The sequence below is a fragment of the Marmota flaviventris genome, chromosome 14 (genome assembly GCF_047511675.1).
Source record: "Marmota flaviventris isolate mMarFla1 chromosome 14, mMarFla1.hap1, whole genome shotgun sequence".
Taxonomy (NCBI): domain Eukaryota; kingdom Metazoa; phylum Chordata; class Mammalia; order Rodentia; family Sciuridae; genus Marmota; species Marmota flaviventris.
Genome location: NC_092511.1, coordinates 30,662,401 through 30,677,640, shown reverse-complemented (window position 1 = coordinate 30,677,640; position 15,240 = coordinate 30,662,401). Strand labels below are relative to the sequence as shown.

The following is a 15,240-nucleotide window of genomic DNA, read 5'->3' as shown; positions in this document are numbered from 1 at the left end:
TACATGGGTAAGTTCTTCTATAATGTGTTTGGAAATGAAATTGCTGTGTGTGTGTGTGTGTGTGTGTGTGTGTGTGTGTTATGTGTTCAACTTTACTAGTAACCCAAACTTTTATCCAAAGAGATTATGTTATTTTATGTTCCTACCGGTCATGGATGAAAATTCTCATTTCTTTGTATCTTTACAGACACTTAATATTCTCAAATATCACTTGATTTATTTTTGTCAAAATAGGTATAAAATAATATCTTTTTTTTCAGTTGTTGATAGACCTTTATTTATTTTTACGTGGTGCTGAGAATTGAATCCAGTTCCTCACACATGCCAGGCAAGTGCACTACTGCTGAGCCCCAGCCCTAAAACAATATCTTGTAGTTTTTATTTGTACTGACTTGAGTACAATGTAATTAATGTGATTGAAGGTGAGGACTTTGGTAATATTTATGGGGCAGTTGTGTGAACATGACTTCTGCCCTTTATAAAAAATAGAGGTATTTAGGGGCTGGGGTTGTGGCTCAGTGGTGGAGAACTTGCCTAGCATATGTGAGGCATTGGGTTCAATCCCTGGCATTACATAAAAATAAAAACAAATAAAATAAAGGTATTGTGTGTCCATCTACAACTAAAAAATATAAAAAATAGATAAAAATATTGAGGTATTTGTTTTTACTAATACTTTGGGTTCTTTATCCTATTTTTCCTTTCCAGGTTATATGTGTTTAATTTCTTTTTACTTATCTTTGCACTTTTTGTGATATTTTGAAGAAGTAGTAGTTCTTAATTTAACGAAATTTTATGTTTTTTTTATTTCATGCTTTTTTGGTCATTTAAAACTCTTTTGTACCTCAAGTTATGAAGATATCCTTACTAAAGGGTTTTAGATCTTTTGTTTATCATGATGATGTAATTTATTTGTTTTCAGTTTTTCCCCGCTTTGGTACAAGGGATTGAACTCAGGGGCACTCGACCACTGAGCCACATCCCCAGCCCTATTTTGTACTTTATTTAGAGAGAGTCTCCTCAGCTCTTTTTTTCTCCAACATATATTTTTTTTTTTAGTTGTCAGTGGACTTTTATTTTATTTATTTATATTCAGTGCTAAGAATGAAACCCAGTGCCTTAAGGCAAGTATTCTACCTCTGAGCTACAACCTCAGACCTCTTTTCATTTATTTATTTATTTTGAGACAGGGCCTCACTAATTTAGCTGAGGCTGGCCTTGAACCTGTGATTCTCCTGGCTTAGCCTCCTGAGTAGCTAGGATTACAGGTATGTGCCACATTACTCAACAGGAATAATTTTTTGTCTGATTTTTCTTTAGGAGTGCCTTAGTTATTTTTGACTCTCTTAAGTAAATGTAGGATCTGTATTTCAATTTTTCTGAAAAATATTGTTTCAATTTTAATAACTCTTTGGTGTTTAGATTATGGGAAAATTGACTTCATTATATTGTATATCATACCATTTAAGGCCTTTTTTGTGTGTGGGGGGGTACCAGGGATTGAACTCAGGGGCACTGGACCACTGAGCCATATCCCAGACCTGTTTTGTATTTTATTTAGAGACAGGGTCTTACTGAGTTGCTTAGCGCCTCACTTTTTGCTGAGGCTGGCTTTGAACTTGTGATCCTCTTGCCTCAGCCTACCAAGTTGCTGGGATTACTGGTGTACACCACTGTGGCCAGCTATTTAAGGCCTTTTATTTATCATACGTTGGATAAAGAAAATGTGGTATATATATCCTATGGAATATCACTCAGCCATAAAGAAAAATGAAATTATGGTATTTGCCAGTAAATGGATGGGAAGCTATCATGCTTAGTCAAATAGCCAATCCCCCAAAACCAAAGCTGAATATTCTCTGTGATATGTGGATACTAATACACAATAAGGGGAGTATGTGTGGGGGCAGAATAGAAGTTCATTAGATTAGACAAAGGGAATGAAGGGAAGGGAGGGGGAATGGGAATAGGAAAGACAGTAGAATGAATTGGACATACTTTCCTATGTTCATATATGAATATACAACCAGTCAAACTCCACATCATGTAAACCTCAAGAACGGGATCGGGGTTGGTCATATTTAGTTCAGTTGGTAGAGTGCTTGCCTTGCATGCATAAGGCTCTGGGTTCTATTCCCAGCATCAAGAAAAAAAAATGGGATCCTAATTAGAATAAGTTATATGCCAGATGTATAATGTGTCAAAATACACTCTACTGTCATGTACATCTAAAAAGAACAAATTTTAAAAAAATGAATGTCCATTACAGAGTATTTGGTAATCAGACAAAAGTTTAGTGAAGATGATTAAAAAATGACTCATAATAACCAACGTAGGCCTTTTAATTTATTTTCTTTTAGTCATTAAAAAATTATATATAGGGGCTGGAATTGTAGCTCAGTGGTAGAGCACTTGCCTCGTACGTGTGAGGCACTGAGTTCGATTCCCAGCACCACATATTAATAAGAAAATAAAATAAAAGTCCATTAACAACTAAAAAAATATTTTAAAAAAATTATATATATTTCCCAAGGTTAAAAATGTCATTCATTAAATTTTTATAATTTCTCCTCCCTAAAGCGTTTTGTATGTATTTTATAAGATTATTTTCTTGTGTTAAAGACTATGCTTAAAAAAAGAGAAATAAAGTGAAAGATATTTACATTTGACTAGTAAAATTTTGTAGTGAAAATGTTGTTTTGTGTGTTGTTACAGCTCCTTGCTTAAAAAAACAGTCTTAAAATACATGTAAAATTAATATGTACTCACTTTGGAAGACTTGGGGGAAAAATGCATCCACATACATGCACACACACACAGATTTTATTTTTTATTCATTGCTTACATAGCAATGCAACTATCTTATGTAGATCGTTTCAGTAATTCTAAACGGACCTATTAATTCCAGTAATTTTTATGTAGATTCTTTTAGGTTTTTCAGTGAGGGCAATTATATTCCCTGCAAATAGTAGCAGTTTTGTTCTTTTATTTCCAATCCTTTATTGTTTTATTTGCATCTCCAGCACCGTCTTGAATAGACATCTATGATAACAGGCATCCTTTTATTTTCCTTGGTTTTCCCAGGTAGTTCTTTTGGTATAGGACTGGATATTTTCTGTAGCATTTTTGTTTATATTCTTCATCAAATTTAGGAATTGGCCTATGAGTAATTTTACTTTCCTTTTTTCTTTTCTTACTCTGGACTACTGTCAGTTATACACAACACATGATATATGGTTGGAATTTTCTATTCCTAGAAAGATAAAATTATTTTGCATATGGGAAGTTTCAAGCTTTTGATACAATTTCTTTAATGATTGAGAACCACCAGAAATATTTTTGAGTCAGTTTTGGTAATTTATATTTTTTAGGAGTTAATTCACTTAGCCTACAGCTTCAAAATTTGCCTTAAAGTTTTTCATAATTTTCTCATACTTTTTTAAAGTCTGCCGTATCTGTAGTTATGTCCTCCTTTTTAAAAACTATAATATTTTTTGTGCCTTCTCTTTTTCTTGTTTAGTCTCCTAGAAGTTTTTCTATTAGTGTTTTTCAAAGTTTTGACTTTATTTTTTATTTATTAACTTTTGCTTTCCTTTATTTCTTCTTTAGGATGTGTTTTAATCCCTTCCCCCATCCAATTTCTTAGTTTAGATGTTTAACCTTGAATTTTCATCTGTTCTTTTTTTCTGATACACATCTTTTATTTAAAAAAAAATTTGTAGTTGTACATGGACAGCATGCCTTTATTTTATTTGTTTATTTTAATGCAGTGCTAAATATCGAACCCTGCATCTCACACATGCTACGTAAGCTCTCTGCCACAGAGCTACAGCCCCAGCCCTCTGATATAAATCTTTAAGACCCTAAGTTTTCTTCTAAGTACTGCTTTGACTGCAATCCATATTATCTTTATAATTATTATTATCATTATTATTATTATCATTGTGCTAGGAATAGAGCCCAGGTACCTGTGTGTGTGCTAAGCACATACTCCAAGTTTCATATTTCTAAAGATTATTTTTAATTTTAGAATACTTTTACAGATAGTACAGAGAACTCCTCTATGTCCTTCACCCCATTGTACATTTGTCACAACTAAGAAGTCAACATTAGTGTATTATTATTTACTAAACTTGGCCAGATTTTCTAGTTTTTCCCCCAGTGCCTTTTTCTGCTTCAGGATCTCATCAGGGATACCACATTACTTTTTCTCATCTGAACTCCCTAATTCTGGGTTCTCAGATTGTCTTTGTCCTTGCTGACCTTTGGAAGCACTAGTTAATTTTTTTACAGAATGTCTATCAATTTGGTTTTGTTCAGTATTTTCCTCAGGGTTATACTGAAATCATGGATTTTTTGCAAGAAGAATACAGAGGTAGAGTTCTGTTTTTCATCATGGTATATCAAGGTATATGCTATCAACCCAACTTCTCTCTTTAACCTTGGTCACTTAGTTATGTAGATGTTACCCCTTTCAGCTATGGTCCATTAACTAATTCTCCCACCAGCTTGCTTCCAGAGAATGTGGAAAAGTTTGAGGAGGATGACTTTTATATATAAAATGTTTATGAATGTATATTTATAATTGTTTGTATAAATATATAAATTTATTATTTTATGTTTGCTTCTTTTCATGTATTTGTGTATACATGAAATATATCTTTTATTTAGGAAATATAGATATGGTTATAATCCAGTACTACATTACTTATTTTGTTCCTCAAATTATTTCAGTTTTGACCACTGGAACTTTTTCATATTTGTTCCAGTGTCTTTTCCCCGCTTCTTTCTTTCTTCTCCCTGCCCACTATGTGTTTTTGACATACTCTCATTCTTTGTTTTATCACTTCTCTATTAATGCTACTCTAAACTCATTTGTATATTCTTTTCCCCAAACCTAGGATCATCTAATTTCTATGGAACTCCGGTTTCTCTTATTGAAGAATGTCGTTAGAAACCAAGATCTGGGCTCTCTGAGTATGCTCATTATGACAGAGGTATCAGTGTTTTTTAGGCCATCTCAGTGGACAGAAGTAAGAAATACATGTACATATATAATAAATACATGTACATATATACCTACTGTATGTACATAATGGTATCACATGAGCATACTGTTCAGTTTTTGTCCATTTAACTTAAGTATATTTGATTTTAGTACATATTTTAATGCCCAGTTTTAGGTAGTAGACAGTGTAGTTGGAAAGTAATCTTACATTTGTGTACTTTTATGAATTAAAAACTAATAAGACTCTTTATTTAATTAATTTTTTTTTAGATATACATGACATACATACATGGAGTATAACTTATTCTAATTAGGATCCCATTCTTGCAGTTGTACATGATGTGGAGTTTCACTGGTTGTGTATTCATATAGGAACACAGGAAAGTTATATCCAGTTCATTCTACTATCTTTTCTGTTCCCATCCTCCCTCTTCCCCTTCATTCCCCTTTGTAACAAGACCCTTTTTAAGACAAAAGATTATCCTGAAAAATATGGGTGGTTTATGTTTTCAGAGTTCTATAATTGAACTGTTTACAATGTATAATAAAAGATGCCTTAGCATCAATATTTTAAATGTAGTCTGATTTCTTAGCATGCAATACAGAATCCTTTATGTTCTGCCTCTTACCCATGTCATCTCGTGCTATCTGTTCTTTGTTCGTGCTTCCTTCCATTCTAACCATACACACTGCCTTGCAATTCTCAACTACAGTGGGTACTCTCAGATCTCTGTGTGTTTATTATCCATGTATTCCTTCTGGATTTTCCTCCTCATTTGATTCACCTCGCAAATTTCCATTTATTCTTCAGAATTCAGCTCAAGATAAGAATCTCCTGGGAATCATCCCCTAACTTATCCAGATACATTTAGGACTTAGGAGTTTCCTCTGTGTTAGTGTTTCTCAAAGTGTGATCTCAGAACCACTTTTAAGAATGTTTAAGAATGAATGGTTAAATGTGCAGATCCTGGGACCCATCCCCAAACTTCTCAAAGGGAATTGTTAGAATAGAGTGGATTTGTATTGTTGATATGCTCCCTAGGTGATATGCAGTATTTTCATAACCCACTCCAGAGTTTTATTGAAAACTTTAAAACATACTGTAAAGTAGAATAATGAATCTATGTGCCTATCACTAATACATCCAAGAGTTATCTAGATTTTGCCACATCTGCTTCATTTACTCTCCTTTTTCTTCCCCTGAAGTACTTTAAAACAAATCTCAGACACTGTTCTCCTTGCACACTTCAATATGCATCTTTTCTTGCACAGCTTCAATACTATTATCATAGCTATCCAAATTAATAATAATTTATTGTGGCATCTACTAATACCATTTGAAATTCAAGTTTCTTCAGTTATCTTGGAATTGTCATTTTTGCAGTTGGTTTATTGGACTCAGGAGCCAAACAAGGTTATGAGCTATGTCTCTTAAATTTCTTTTAGCTATAGACCTTCTTTGCTCAACTGACTTGTAGCAACTGAAGTTTTCTGTTTTCTCATGATATCTCAGTTGTCCTTATATCTATAGTTTCTCTAAATAGAAGCTTTAGATGCTGGATTGTATTTATTCAGCTGTTTTGGCAGCAGTACTTTACAGGTGGTGCCATTACTTCACAGTATCAATTCTGTTCCCAATTTTGTTATGGTAACTAAAATTAGGGGTTTCAGGAGGTGGCAGCCTGAGTCCTCCTTTATAACGATTGACTCTTCACATAATAGTTTCATTTATTGATGATTGATATCTGAATTTATGTGGTTCAGGTTACAAATTGTGGTTTTTGTTACTGTACTCTCTCTGTATTATCTAGAATCCTTCTATAAGGAAGAATTCCTTATCAACTTGGGCTATTTGATTATCTCTAATTATAGCTTGCATAGGAAGAGAATGATACATATTTAATTATTCTAGAATCAGTGTCCAAGTTATATCCAGTGCTATTTAATGAGTTTTTGTTTTAAATTATCATTTGACCGTACCAGTTTGTATAATTTCATTGTATTTCAATCAACTACAATTGATTTGGTTTTAAATTAGCCCATCTTTTGCTGCCAAGAATCTCTTTCATGATATTTGTGTGTTCATGTGTTAGATTCTGTTCATCTTTGAGAGCTTCCAAGGTTCCTGGCATAAATGCTCTACACTTAAATCTCTGTGTATATATTTTTAAATATTTACTGTGCATTAATCCTACTTTAATTAAAAATTTCTTAAGATAATATGGGGTAGGATTTTTTAGTAATCACGTTTCTTATAAAGTTTATTGCTATATGTTAACTCTTATCATTCTTTTCTCAAAAATTTCATGAAGTTGTTTTTATCATTTTGTGAATATGTTTTTTTTTTAACATATGTAGTCGAAAGCTTCTTGGACAGTGTGCCGCATTTTTTATTTATATTTTGCTCACAGCTAAGAATGTGATAGGTACTCTTAAAACAATTTTTACTTATTTCAATCAATTTATGTTTTTGTACTGGGGATTAAACCCAGGGGCACTTTACCACCGAGCTACATTCCTAACCCTCTAGCTATATTGCTTAGGGTTTCACTAAATTGTTAGGCTAGCCTGAAACTTGTGATTAAGGTGTGCACTTTAATGCGTGGCCCCTCTTTTTGTAGTTACATTAGCTTATAGGTAATTAAGTGAGTTTATTTCTACCAAAGCACTGACAATTATGTTGTTTTTGCTACTTGAGAATTTGAAATTTACTATGGCAAATAATTCACAACCAAAATAAAAAATTTATGAAAAAAAATTGCTATCATTCACTAGATGTAGTATAAGAACATTAAATTCAACTGTCAGACTTTGAATTTCTTATCTTTTCTGCAAAGTATTACTTTCTAGTATTTCCTGTCCTGATTAAATAAGTGGTTTTCTCTCATTTCTGTCTTCAGGCCCCCATAATATTCTACCTTAACTCTCCCTTCTTTTCCACCTCTTACTTTGTTCTTTGGTCTTTGTTCTCCTTATGGAGGCTTGGGCATCATTCCAAGTAGTTTTGCTTCAATCTCATCTGTGCTTTAACCCAGCCTTCACTGACATGGTTTGATTTCAGCAAATAGATCTAATTGCATCAATTTCTAGTTTAAAACTTTCAATTATTATTCTAGTTTAAAGCTTCTCTAATCTCTTCCCAACTCCTTAGCATGATATACAAGCCTGGTCTCTACAGTCTCTGCTTTTCCCACATGTACTGTTTTGCCCAGTTAAATTTCTCCAACATACCATTTTGTTTTCAGCGTCTTTGCCTTTTTATGTGCTAGCCCTTTTATTAAATTATCTTCCTCTCTATTAGCTGTTACTACACCATCTTTATACTTTATGCCCCTATTCAAAGTGCGTCTTTCTGCTGGGGAATTCTCAAACTCCTCCCACACCCCAGCATTTGGTGGTTATCATTGTACCTTAAACATAACCCCATTTTTGCCTCAGCACATTGTGCTGTGGTTTAACTGGACTTTTTGAAGACAGATTTCATATCCTTTATTCATCTTTATTTCCCTGGCAAGTAACAGAAGCTCAGGAAGAGAAATAAATAGTAACACACATGGGCATCAGAACCAATTAACATTAACAGACACCAAGAAATAAGAAAATATTCTTTTTTTTTAAGAGAGAGAATTTTTTTAATATTTATTTTTAAATTTTCGGTGGACACAACATCTTTATTTTATTTTTTTTTTAATGTGGTGCTGAGGATCGAACCCAGCGCCCTGCGCATGTCAGGTAAGCGCGCTACCACTTGAGCCACATTCCTAGCCCAGAAAATATTCTTATTTTTGAGAAAGATATAAGTTCTCTGAATTGTTTGATATTTGCCTCTTGACTTTATTAACAATTTTGATTTTTAAACTAGGAAAAATGAGCACCTAAAACATCAAAGAGTGAGTAAACAATCCTAAAGTGAAAGAGTTTTGAATCATCAAATCTTTATTATTTGGTATGGAAAAGGTTTTGAGAATACCAGTTTCATTTGAGATTCTTCCATTTATAAATAAAGTGGCAGATCTAGGCTTAAGACATGATAAAATACAATCTAAAAGCCTTTCTAATTCTTCAGAGAGCCATTAGCTAGAAAAGGCTATTAAAGATTCATCAGAATTCAACACAGTGTTTTCTGACAGTTTACCCAAGGGGTTCCTGAATACACTTGGAGGACTTATGTATCAAACAACTAGGAATTGATATAGACCAAATCCCTTTGCTTTTTGATTCCACAAAATCTGGCAATAATAGTCAATAAAGTTCCTTCAGAGTCTGCTAGGAATTACAAGAGACAAAATGAACTGCCAAGGTAGAAGCCAAGTGGGCCCAATGAAGGTTTGAAATTCAAGAGTGACATTTTTAATTGAACATGGTGATTATATCTTAAAAGAAGAATTGTTGTCATCATCACATAAAATTCTTATTCGTGATTATCATTAGTTCTTTAGTGAAGTATTTGCATTTATTATACTTAAATTACTTTAGTTACATTTAAAGAACTATAATGAAGTTTTCTTTGTCAATAAACCTAAATATAAAAGGTAATGTTTTTGCAAACTACATTTGAGGGAAAACCCACATCTAGTTTATACCCAGTTCTAAGTGCTTATTGTAATTGCTGATAAACACACACATGCACACACCTCAGTAAATGATCAGCTATAGATGACTTCTAGAGGTTGTCATAAGATTTGGCAGGGTAATCTATTCTGTGTAGTCTTGAACAGTTTGGATCATTTGATCCATTAAATGACTGAATACCAATTTAGATGGGATGGGGCACTTTAGCTGTCTTATTGTTTTTATTCTATCTGTATGTGAAATATAATACTAGTTCTGTTTGCTCTTTAAAGAAATAGCATTTTCCTTGAAAGAACAAAGATCGGTTTATGGATTTTTAGAAATTAATATTCTGCTTGACTTTTGAACATTACCATTGCCTGTGTTTTCCAGTTTTGTTTTTAAGGAAGTAAAACAATTTATTGGTCTTGTATGAATTATAATCCTAATTTGATAGATTTAATGTTTGACAAATATTAATGTTCAGAATTTATAAGCTTTTAATGTTAAATTTAAGATGTTGGTAGAATATGTGGAAATATTTAGCATGTATTTAGAAGTATGGATCTTAAGAATCAGGAAGTTAGGACTTAGGGATAAATATGGAGTCATCTGTGCATAGTATTAGTTCAAAATGTAGAAGTAAATGAGATTACTTGGGGAAAGGAGTAGAAGGGAGCAGATAGATGAGAGTCCACATTTGAGGGGTGAAGGAACATATGGAACTCTACAAGAAAATTTTAAAAGGAGCAAAGAAATCCGAGAACTAGAATAGATTGAGTCACTAATATTAAGAAAAGAGTTTCAGAAAAGAAAGGAACCTGACCAAGCACCAGATAGAAATAATCCTACATGTGGTGTTAGTCTTTAGAGCTAGATGAAGATAAAGAGTATCTGAAAAGACAGTATAGGCCTTTGGGGGCATACAATTCAACATATAAGAGTAAAACTTCTGTTTGTCTGGCACAGTGGCACACGCCTGTTATCCCATCTGCTCAGGAGATTGAGGCAGGAGGAGCACGAGTTTGAGGAAGGACTGGGAATGTAGCTCAGTGATAGTGTACCTCTGGGTTCAATTCCCAGTACTTTAAGAAACTTTTGTCAAGGTCCAGGTGTTTTTTGTTTGTTTTTAAAGAGTAATTCAATCATGCTAAGTTTATGAGATTTAGTACCTGTCACATTAGTCAGAATGTGTTGTCATGGTGAATGAAAAGGACTGAACTCAGAATCTTGAATCCCAAGCTCTTCATTATTTTAACTGTGTAACCATTCAGTCATCGAATAGGATAGAGAGATTTGTAAACGGATAAATTATAATCAGATTGGTAGCTGTTATATTGAATATGATTAAAAATGTTTGAGCAAATCAGTTAAGTCTTTTGGGGCTCAGTTTCTTCACCTATAAAAATATTTTTTTTTAAATTTATTTTTTTTATTGGTTGTTCAAAACATTATAAAGCTATTGACATATCATATTTCATACAATAGATTCAAGTTGGTTTATAAAAATATTTTAAAAAATAGTTTAAAACCTCATTCTCTATATAGTACCCCCTCATGCAATTCTGAATTGTTAGATTGCTATTTGCCTACAAAATATTTGCCTTAAAAAAGTATGTGCAGTGCATATGTATATATTTTAACATGTTTTTTAAAATTCTTTATATGGTACACTTCTTATAACTATTATCCCTTACCCATGGTTGTCATCCTTTCAGCTAATGAAGTACAGACAGCAGACCATCTTCAATGCCCTTGACCAGTGTGTATTGTGCACTTTCTTCTATTAAGTCCTCTACCACCCTCTGAAGTATTAAGCATGTCTTAAAACATGTATTATTTATCTCAGGGACTGTTTTTTCTTGCCATTTATTTATTTTGGCTCACAGTGAGTGATAAAGAAAAGGCGGCCTTTGTACTAGCTATTAAAATGCAAGCTTTATAAAAAGAAAGTGAAGATTATTAGGCCACCAGTCTTCCTACATGGAATGGACAAAGTCCGAAATTGTCAAAGTGTACATTTTGTGTCCTTTGATAGAGGGTGACTCTGTGTTCACAAATATTTATCAAAGGTGTACTGTGTGAGCTCTGTGTAGTGTTAAATACTGGAGATAAATTAGTAGATGTGATTATACATACACAAACACACACACACACACATATATACATAATATATATCTCCTCTTGGATTTTATCGTTTAGTAGGAAAGATAAAGTTAAATAAGGGACAGAGACCCACAGGAGGCCAATTTTGCTCAAGCAGAATGTTGAATAAATGCTCTGGTTCCGACAAAAAAAAAAAAAAAAATCACAAACAGCATCTTTTATCATCACCTCAGTCTCTCCTTCATCTCATTCCTGCATCTCATTGCAACTGTGGTATAAGTAAAAACATTGATATTATACAGTTAGGTAGCAGGATTTCCAAAGCATGTTATTGGCATATATGGTAAATGTGGCTAGGGAGAATGGAGGTTGAGCATGCCTGACTTTTGGGTCAGTAATATCCAGTTTGTCTTTGTAGGCTAGTTCACATTTAAATTAAAAAGAATATATATATAATTTTTTTCTTTTGTTTTAATTAGATAAACCAAACCGACATCTTAATTACTTCGCTTTTTGTTTAATAGGTCCAGGGACAAGTTCATCCGACTCTTGAGTCTAATGATGATGCTCTCCAGTATGTTGAAGAATTAATCTTGCAGTTATTAAATATGCTATGCCAAGCTCAGCCCCGAAGTGCTTCAGATGTAGAGGTATGACAAAATTAGCCTCATATTTACTTTAGATATATCGAATGTGTATGCCTTTTGTAATATCAGTAAAGGCAAAAAGAATGTGCTCTTCAATTCCAGAAAATATACGTTCAATATATATGAAAATCAAGACTGGATATCTTTAAACTTTGTGTTGGGTATATGTATATGATAGCTTTTATATTTTAGCTGTGATACTATTCCATATTTTACTTTTCAACTAAAACAGTTTTGTGATGCTAGCTAGCATTTCAAAAACATTTCCATTAGTTTCAGTAATGAGCTCAGAGAATTGGTAACACTAAAATATCTGAACAAGAGTAGTAGAATAGATTGGAAACAGAGTTGTATGAATTTACGATTTCATGGTAACATAGTTACAAAACAGAATATGGTCACTTGGTGGTGGCTGTACTAAAGGTGAAGATGAGTTGTTTAAAAGAATTAAGAGTTCATGCCCCACACAGTGGTGCACGCCTGTAATCCCAACGGCTTGGGAGGCTGAGGCAGGAGGTTAACGAGTTCACAGCCACCCTCCACAAAAGTGAGACCCTAAGCAACTCAGTGACACCCTGTCTCTAAATAAAATACAAAATAGGGCTGGGGATATGGCTCAAAGGTCGAGTGCCCCTGAGTTAAATCCCTGGTACAACCTCTCACCCTCCTGCCCCCGCCAAAAAAAAAAAAAAAAGAGAGAGAGAGAGAGAGAGAGAAGGTCAGAAGAGTATTTTCTGTGACCTTAATGTAAGCAATAAAGCTGCACAGGATGCTGGTACAAGAGTGTGAAAGAATGATGTTTCAGAAGCAGTTGATGAAATCTTGCATGCAGGCTGTGGGGCTAAGGCAGTTCCTGCTCTAGAAATCTTCCTAGGGGATCCAGATTTCAACTGGGACAAAGTATCAAGGAACATTGAATTACAGATGTTGTGGATATAGTGAAGGTAGTGTACTGCAGTGTAGTAATTCACTTTAATTTTTAGGGAATCCAGGGTAGGTTTCTTACATTAAATTTATACCCTTTTTTATTGAAATCAAATCATGTATATCTTTTATTTATAATTGGCTTTGGATAAGTGTTTACATTGGGGTTCACAAAATGGATCTTAAATAGAACTGGTTCCCTGACTCTGCTTCTCATTAACAATTCCAACTGCTCTTTTGGATTCTAGTTAGGTTCCCCCACAGTGTTTATAAAATGCAGCTTCCAACCGAATGTCTAATGTATTAGAATGGAGATACAAATCTCATCTTGTTTATTATCCTTATGTTTATTATCTTGTTTATTATCCTGATGTACATTTCAGGCATTTGATAGTCTGTTGACATTGTATTTATACTTATCAATTTTATCCTTTTAATTAACATAGAAACTAATACATTATTTGCCAATATTGAAGGAAATCTCTGTGGGTTTTCAGAAGTAACTAAAAGTCTCTCAATCTTCCACTTGTATAGATTTAATCAATATGTAGATTCAAGATTGAATAAAAGATATTTCATAGATTTTTAATATTCTTAGAGATTCTGAGACATCAAAGATATTTATCCTTTTCCTTGCCTTATTATTTTTAAATACTTTGCCTGAGCCTTTAAAATAGAGGTAGCCATATGGAATTCCAGCAAGTTGGCTTTAGGGCTAGGGATGGTTTTCTTTTCTTTCTTTCCTTTTCTTTTCTTTCCTTTCCTTTCCTTTTCTTTTCTTTTTTTTTTTTTTTTAAGTGTTTGTAACAGTGTAACAGTAATAGAAATACCAATCAGTTATCTATTGGGCTTGATAATTTCAAAGTACTGTCAAATAAATTTTTGTCCTTACAATAACCTTGTGGGCTATTTACTGTTCTCCTCATACTATGTTTGGGAAAACTGACCCTCAGAATAGATAGAAATGATTGATTATTTTTTTATATTAATTGTATAATACCCTGTACCAGCCTTGGAAGGGTATTTAGATAAGAATAAAGAATGTGGAGATGAGGGCTGGGGATGTAGCTCAGTTGGTAAAGTGCTTGTCTCCCATGCACAAGGCCCTAGGTATGATCTCCAGCACCACTCCAAAAAAGAAAAAAAAAAATGTGGAGATGAGATAGAGAAATGAGTAAATGCTGTCTCAGTATGTTGAGGCTGCTGTAGCAATATACCTTAGACTGGCTAATTTATAAACAGCATATGTTTTCTTATTTTGTTTATTTTTAAAAATAGCATAAGTTTATTACTCATAGTTCTGGAGGTTGAGAAGTTCAAAATCAAGGCACCAGATGATATGGTCTTGTTTTCTACATATGTGTCCTTACATGGGTGAATGGGTGAATGGGGCAGGGGCTGGGGGGGATTCCTCAAGTCTCTTTTATGAAGGAACTAATTCCATTCACGAGGACAGAGTCCTTAAAACCAAGTCACCTTATAAAGGCCCCACTTTTTAATACCACCACAGTGGGTATTAAGATTTCAACATGAATTTGTTAGGGACAAGACATTCAAAACTAGCAAATTGTGTCTTAGATTCTTTTGTTAAGAAATAATCTTCCATTTTCCTTATTCAAAGTAATAAGGTCCCTAAACTTAGCAAACTCTTCAAATATATTTAAGGTGACTCCCCCCCCCCCAAAAAAAATATTAAATCTATTCAGAATTTCGAGCTGGAGTTCAACTTCTGTTGTTTTGTACTGCTTTTCTACCCATGACCCATTAATAAGTCATAAAATCACTTTAGAGCATTGCCCAACCAACATTTTTAAAAATAGAAAAGACCAGTGTACTTTATATAAAAAGGGCAGATTTTGTTTGTGAAACTTTGTTTCAGTTGAGTAAATATGTATAACATGTAAGGGCATTTTATTTCTTACACTGAATTAAATTTTTAAAAAAAAGTGTTAGAAAGCCACAAGGTCACACACTATTATTAGGTTTCTACCATAGATACACCTA

The 15,240-nt window shown here is 33.4% G+C and overlaps 1 protein-coding gene across 4 annotated transcripts in view; it reads left to right on the top strand.

Annotated features, from left to right (window-relative positions):
- The window catches only part of Sos1 (SOS Ras/Rac guanine nucleotide exchange factor 1), a 169,332-nt gene that overhangs the window by 38,619 nt on the left and 115,473 nt on the right, over window positions 1–15,240 (top strand). For all 4 annotated transcript variants that reach the window (XM_071601517.1, XM_071601516.1, XM_071601515.1 and 1 more), the window contains exon 2: window positions 12,190–12,315. In XM_071601517.1, the coding sequence (XP_071457618.1) occupies window positions 12,190–12,315 (126 nt within the window). The remainder of the gene's footprint in view (window positions 1–12,189; window positions 12,316–15,240) is intronic.